The sequence below is a fragment of the Phaethon lepturus genome, unplaced genomic scaffold (genome assembly GCF_000687285.1).
Source record: "Phaethon lepturus isolate BGI_N335 unplaced genomic scaffold, ASM68728v1 scaffold5547, whole genome shotgun sequence".
In the NCBI taxonomy this organism is placed as follows: Eukaryota; Metazoa; Chordata; class Aves; order Phaethontiformes; family Phaethontidae; genus Phaethon; species Phaethon lepturus.
Window position 1 is genome coordinate 101,347 of NW_010552425.1, and position 7,491 is coordinate 108,837.

The following is a 7,491-nucleotide window of genomic DNA, read 5'->3' on the forward strand; positions in this document are numbered from 1 at the left end:
AGAGCTTTAATACTGACAAGGATAAATGCTATATAAATTAAATGCCTGGAAATACTAAATGCATGGTATCTACTTTAATTTGCTGCAACTTTATTAACTCATCAGGGAACTATCTAGCAAGAAATCATAATACTATGTTCCACCATTCGTTCTTCAACCTACTCTACTTATTTCGCAGCTGCAGCATGCTTTGCCCCTACTTCAGGCCTGGCTCAGCTATTATTTTTAAAATCCCTCCCTGTGGTGCTAGAAAAGGAGCTGGAGCTTTACAGTTCCCAGTACTAAATGCAAGTGCTCACTTTCAGGACTTTTTTTAGGAGGATCTCTTTTAGTAAGCTCCCTTCCAACTCTAACTAACCAGAGAAATGATCCTTCCATGGAAATGGTCCATGTAGTGAACACTGGATCTGGAGTAGAAAACTGCCCTATTACTATCCCAGCTGACTGCAAATGCAAGTGGCTCCTGTCATTCCCTAAATGAGGGAGAACTATCTTATGCCTAGTCTAAAAAAATAAATTATAGGGCAAACCTTTAAAAAGGATGACTTTTTTTTTCTTGTCAGCATCTGGCAAAATCCAGTGTTGTAGAGAATTAATTCTGGCCTATCTTTTAGACAACATTTAATTATTGTACTTTGATAATGAAAATACTAAAATCAACATATTAATCTTGAGGCAAAAAACTCTATGCTAGTATGTTAAAGAAATTCTATTTTTTTTTAACCTTGAATCATATACATTAAAGAAAATGTGCAACATACCTCGTCCATCCACAGTAATACCTATTCCACTGCTACACAGGCCATGGAATTCAGCTACTCAATTGAAGCGAGAGATGTTGGGGGACAAAAGAAATGTTATTTCCAGTGTTTCACCTTCTTTAATCCTAAATCAAATCCACCTGATCTTTTTTCCAAATAACTTTTCTACAATGTAAGTAATAAAATGCCAACGTTCACATGCAACGCTATAACTATTTATAGATATATAGTATTAATACACACACACAATATAAATACATAGTATTTCTATATAAACACTATATTATAGAAAATATAGTTAAATATGTCAAGTAGCATTCAACCCTGATCTTTCACATATATACAAAAACAACATTTCATATCAAGAATTAAACACTCAAGTGATTTCATTATAGTCTTGACAGTACTGTCTCCTTAGATTACTGCTTTCAACCATAATGCCAGTTTTACTTCATTTTTTCTGAATCTTTTTCTGCTATCTCAGAAAATGACACTGAATGGAAATATTGTCCAAGATACATCATCCCAGTTCTATATACAAGAGAATTTTTTTTAATCAATCCCTAGGTTTATTTGGAGAACTGATTCTTATAAAATGAAATACAGACTCCTAAAATTAATATGGGCTGCTCTTTTAAACTGGATTGATTTGACTAGGAAATTTACAGGTTCATCAGAGAAGTCTGCTTATTTTCCTTGAAGTATTATTACTTATAGCCAACACTTAATTCAGGAATCCATCTTCATCCATATATACTCAGGACTCACGTCCTCCATCTTGAATTTTGTCACATTCTGACCAGCTCTAGAACTAAGTTCACCTCAAACATTACAATGTATAAAACCACTAATGCAGAACATAAAATACCAGAGATTTTTTTTTAAATGAGAAACCATTTCCAGAATTAGTGTACAATTCCAACAAGTACCCTATTCACTTCTCTTTAAGGCATGAAATAAATGAAAAACCTCCTCTGAACAAGATTTTCTTAAGTCTGCATATCCCTGTGGCATTCAAAGAAACACAAAAATCTACCTGAGTTTTTAGCAGGGCAGGGGTGACATGGCTCTCCAAAACCATAGTCAGGATTGGCACAGCAACATTCAGACTTTGTCACAGCACCAGGGAAAGGACGGACACATGCTCCTTTTTTGATGCCTCCATAGCATGTGCTACGCATATGAGTATCTAAGAAAGGGCAGGCAAAGAAATAATTTATTACCTTAGGCTGAGAGTGAAACGTATGCATACTATCTCAATGCAAGCTAAAAAAAAAAAAGTTTGTTCAACAAAATGGTTACATTGGCTACATCTGCATTGCTCTGCTACAATGATCCCGATGGCATCAAAGCCAATTCCGAAAACGGTTAGCTCCCGGAGCTCTCTCCAAAGCACTTTAAAACCACCTAAATTAGAGTATTGTGGGCAAATTTAAAAGCATTCCACAGGACCTAGCAAAGATGACCCACACACCAGAGCAGCTTTGTAAATCCATCAACACAGATCTCAACAAGAAACACAGAGTGGCTTGAATCAGCATATGGTGACTAACTTTTCCATTTGAGAAGAACTACAACCATAACCTGGACACACAGTTCTCTTATTTATTTCCAAAATGGTTCCTCATGTAGGATAACTCACCAGCAGCCCAGGGCTAGTGATACGGGAGGCTACCTATTTCCAAAAGGAAGACCATAGCTTCCTAGTGTATTTCCAAATTCTGAACAGAAATGTAATTTCAGCAGATTGTTCAGACCAGCATTTTACATGACATGGCTATCTTAGTAGGTTTATCTGTAAACTGGCAACAGTGCTGGATTAGAGTTAGAATATTAAAGAGGTCCTAACACCTAGCAAGCAACAGCAATTTATCAATTCTTACACATGACAAGGTAGTGGGGAAAGAAGCACTACTGCCTCGAGTATGAGAAATTTCTGGAGGTTTGTGATTGAAAGGCCACTATGGAAATTACAGTGCCATTCCTGGGGAGAGGGCTGGAAATGATGGCCAGGACAAACATCACTCAGTACACAAAGACTACAGATCATACCTGGAAGGTCTCCAACTTCAAAAATCATGCCATAAAAGACAGCAGAAAAACTACACAGGACAGCCACACAGCTGCAGGACTCACCATGCGCATACTGCCAATCTTGCAGCTGATTTAGTCTTATAAATCAATTTGACCAACTTGACCACAAAGATGTAGCAAGAAGCATCTTCCAAGGCAGCCCTTCAGCCCTACCTTGGCGGGTATAACCATCTGCTATACTTATGTAAGAACTATTGAGAATGTGTCCTAGGTTGTTTTGGTTTTTGTTGTTTTGGTTTTTTGGTCATTCCAGGGTTAGATGCCTTTTGCATATTTGCTTATAGGATAATACTGGAGATCTTCTAACAAGCATGTGAGTGGACAGGCTACCTAAATGTGTGGTTGAGAACTGCAGGATACAGATGAGTAAATAGCCTTTAGTTTTTATTCTTGTACTTCTACAGACACTTGTTGGAGCTACAGAAATACTTTTTGTTTCAGACATCTTTATGGATGAAGCCAGAACACGGCTTTAATTTATGCTACTTGTCAATCTCCCAGTAAAACTACCATACATTGTAGCCTTTACAGGAGCCTGGGTGCACTCAGTTTTCAATCAGAAACTGAATAGGGTCTAAGGGAATCCAGACAGTTACCTACTTAAAAGATGACCCCAAAACAAGGAAGAAAAGCTGCATGAAAAATCTTACAGTGGATGTTGAATATTGTGTGCCAATTCAAGTAAGAACTGGCAATTCCTCCTGTGTTCTGCCTGCTCCTTGAGTATTGTAATCTGGCTCCTATAGAACAGGATCGCCTGTACATAAATGTTTTCTCCTGCTTTTGGTATCCCATGGAACAGATAGTTCTGGAGCACAGTTAAATGTGGTCCAGATTTCAGGGCTTATTCCTTGCCAAGAGTCTAGGTGAAGCCAGTACAATTCATTTGCACTTGACAGCAGGAAAAGATGATTATGCTTGACAACAATCAAGAATTTTTGCACAAGAAATGTCTGTTCATGTTGTCTGTTCATGTACTCTGCAAAATAATTAGTTGCATCACATCCTTTCCTCCACCTCTAACATATCCGGATGCTACTCTGCCATGCTCTGCCACGAATAAAGGGGCTTCAATCATTGCCCTGCCACAGAAGGGAAGGCTCCCCCCTAGTTATGTGTCTGGGAGAGAATGGAGAAGCAATTCAAAGGAAGGAAATGGCACCAAGGGAAACTGCAGGGAGAGGCAAGATTGGACAGTATGAAAGAAATATCTGAAGGAAGGTCTTCAAAGATCTGAAGTGTGGGAAGCAGCTAGAGGAAGCTACAGAAGTGTGGAGCAACTGCTCTGCATAAGAGGAAAGCAATGTTTTTATACATAAACCGATGTTTTTATAGAAGAAGTACAGGGAATTTGGGGAGAACTGCCTAACTAGTTATAGGAAAACAGTCTTATCTACACAGTCAGCGATTCACAAAGCCTATGCAGGATGAAGAACCAAGCTGGCTCCCCCAAAACCAAAACAGCAATCGTATGAAAGGGAAAATGTCCTCCCTGGGCTGTGCTTTCCATGCTCACAGCAAGGACGAGAAACACAGGCACACCTTTGTGCATGGCTTAGTTGCTGGAGGCACCCCACCAAGCTCATGTTCCCCATGTCATGACAGTTCTGAGCGTGCACCTTATTGATTAATCTGCGCTGCTCCCCATGTGTAGTTTGATCAGCCTTTGGCTACTTATTTCAGAACAGTGGAGAACGTCTTTAATGTCCTGCATCAGAGTTTAGCATTAGTGCTGCTGTAACTGTGTACTTGTTTATGGGAAACTCCACTGTTTCCCATAGAATAGCATTTCTAGACTGTTACAATTTTGCGGTATAGCACTTCAACATCTGCAAATGTTATCACCACCGTATTTGTGGTCAAGGTTGGGTGGACCAGTGGTTGATCTATTCTCAGTGGAAGTCACTGCAGCCGTCCAGGTGCCTTAGAAGGTCAAATCATGCAATGTTCATCATGACAGGCACTATGAAGCAGTGCTCTGCAAAATAACCAGGGTGAAACAAAACTTAGCTGTTTTGTTCTGTCCTTACAGCTTTGGGCAGAGATGTGAACTTGCAGACTGAATTATAATTGAAAGTGTCTCAGCAGAGAACAACATCATGCAAAGCTATAGCCATAGCTCAGTACATGTTCTGAGGTGATACACAAACACACACACACAGAGCCAGCTGAGGTATCCAAGCATGGAGCTGCAGTTAGTAGTAAAGCCAAACCTGAAATGCCTGCAAATACTAGTTTGGCTCTGAGCATTCATCTAGCTTTTCCAAGCATTTGTTCCCCCTTGCTGTATTTTTTTTTCCAAGCTTGTATAACATTTTGTGATTGACTCTGCCATACTTACTAATACTAAATAAAAAAGCAATTTATTCTATGAATAGTTCCCCCAGAATCAATGGCACTATTCATAAGTAAAATACAGCTCAAAGTAAGAGTGAGAAAATTGGACTGTAGGCTCTTTGATTTTATATTTTTGCTAATTGCCTAGCACATTTGTGGGAATACCGTTAAGAGGAAGCCCCATATAACTTATTCACTTTCAGACTACAAATACTCTTCTAGCAGCCAGAATGTCTGAAAAGTATTCTTTAGCTCATGTAATATATGGGACAGAATAGCCAGACAGAGAATTCCTGTAGTCAACACAGCATGTGTATGTATATATAAACACACATATATATATACACACACACACACATTTAAAATTCTGAACAGCAGATTGTCTCAGAATTTCTAAGCTAAAGGTCATGTATGAGGATATCTTTGTTATGCAATATTTGAAATTTTGTATGTTACTTTATGCCTGGAATAATTACATGATCTTTTTAAAATGAATTTTTCAAGCTAATCATAGTTCTGCCTTATGATTTTTGTCATATTAAGGATATTTCCTGTTGAAAATTTAAGCATTTATGGTAAACCCTAAAGCTATGTGACATGTGCAGCTGAACATTTTCAAATAAAAAACAGGGTTCACAGCTGACGCTCAATTTGTGAAGCCTTTTGCTGCTAAGAACTGTGGTAGCATTAGGTAAACGAAAGCACAGAAAACTGAGCACTGCATTGATTCTTTGCAGCTGTACCACTGACGGGGTAAAGATGAGGCCAACTTGGACCACAAAAAAGGTACTGAACAGCTTGTACCCAAATCTGGTTTTGCTTCCGTGCCACTAAGCAGTGGAATTCCTATACCAGAAACAGTATACCAAGCCTTTTCTCATTGTTTTAAATTTTCATTGCTTTTCTCCAAACATTTAATAAATCAGAAGAAAACAACTTGGCTACTACATAGGAGAGAACAGACCTTGCTTTTGTTGGTCCAACCTTTAGTACAGTTTTGCTTACTAAAAAATCTCATTTATTTAAAACAACAAATATTTGGCTTCCAACTGAGGTACCAAGAAGGTCTTTTGGCTTTTCATTAGCCTATTTTTAAAGCCATTCTGTGTTTCTATTGTGCATTTTTTAAACTGAAGTGGTAAGAGAAAGGGCCAGCTTGTGCAGGCACTTCATAGGAATGCTTGCAATAGATTTTATTTTAAACAGTTATGAACTTCTGCGCAATTTAAAATTAATTGCTAATAGCAACCCAAGGATGTGAGATTGATGTCAACACCAAATGGATGTGAGATAACCTCCAAACATTGTGATGAAGTCTGTCTTCCCTTTATCTGGATTCATGCATTTAAGACATAGGCAGATAAGACATATGCATCTATCAGCAAGAACAGGCATAGCAGTGATAAATGCATATGACTGTTGCAGAGCTAAGCCAATGGTTTCCTCTCTGCCTTTACTGCTTCAGGAACCTGTCAAACATGATGACATAACCAACTGACCTGATCTAATACCAGCTCCAATGGCAGTCCAGTAACCAGCAGCATGTAGCACACAAGGCCACATACCAAAAGTGAACATATTGTGATGCTGCCAGAGGTGCACTTTTCACTTAATGAGGCACCATTCCAGGCACTTGCCTGCTAAAGCTTAATGCATGCCTATCCACTATCTGAGCCTTGGGTCACCAGTATGCCTGATGACAGATATATTCATGAGCTAGGAGAGAAGAAACTTAGGGGATACAGAACTGATGTTCTGATTTGCAGAAGGGAAAGATGGTATCTCCTGTCGATTAAATTGGAACTTTGCAGTATCGCAGTCCCTTGTGCATGTAGTCCCATCACTCTCAGAAATTTTTGTAAAATACATATTCCTCTCCACCCTCCTCATCATCAATCAGCAGAAAACAAGGGGCTGAATACCTCTTGCCCTCTACCCTTTTTTATTCTTCAGCAGGTTGAAAATGCTCCATTTTTTTCCAGTGAGCTCCCTGAAGCTATGCTAGAGCTCTTGGGTAAAGAATGTAAGTTCTGCAGTTCAGATCATATGACAACAGATTATTCATCAGCAGACTAGAAAAGGTATGCTTCAAAAATAAAATAGATGTCAGGAAGAGTAAATACCATAAGTCTAATTTATAGGAATAACAGGTAAACAAGAGGTGGTGCCACTCTGATTCCAGAAAGGAATTTAAGCGTCTTGTCTTTTAACATTAGTATAATGCAAGATTTCCTAATAATTCTTAATAATGATATTTGAGTTCACAGAAACAAGTCTATCTAGTTTCCAGTATTCCTGC

The 7,491-nt window shown here is 38.6% G+C and overlaps 1 protein-coding gene across 1 annotated transcript in view; it reads right to left on the minus strand.

Moving 5' to 3' along the window:
• The window catches only part of FBN2 (fibrillin 2), a 122,383-nt gene that overhangs the window by 87,654 nt on the left and 27,238 nt on the right, over positions 1 to 7,491 (minus strand). Inside the window, exons 10-11 of the mRNA XM_010291203.1 lie at positions 1,798 to 1,950; positions 762 to 815 (exon numbers count right to left, since the gene is read on the minus strand). Of these exons, the coding sequence (XP_010289505.1) occupies positions 762 to 815; positions 1,798 to 1,950 (207 nt within the window). The remainder of the gene's footprint in view (positions 1 to 761; positions 816 to 1,797; positions 1,951 to 7,491) is intronic.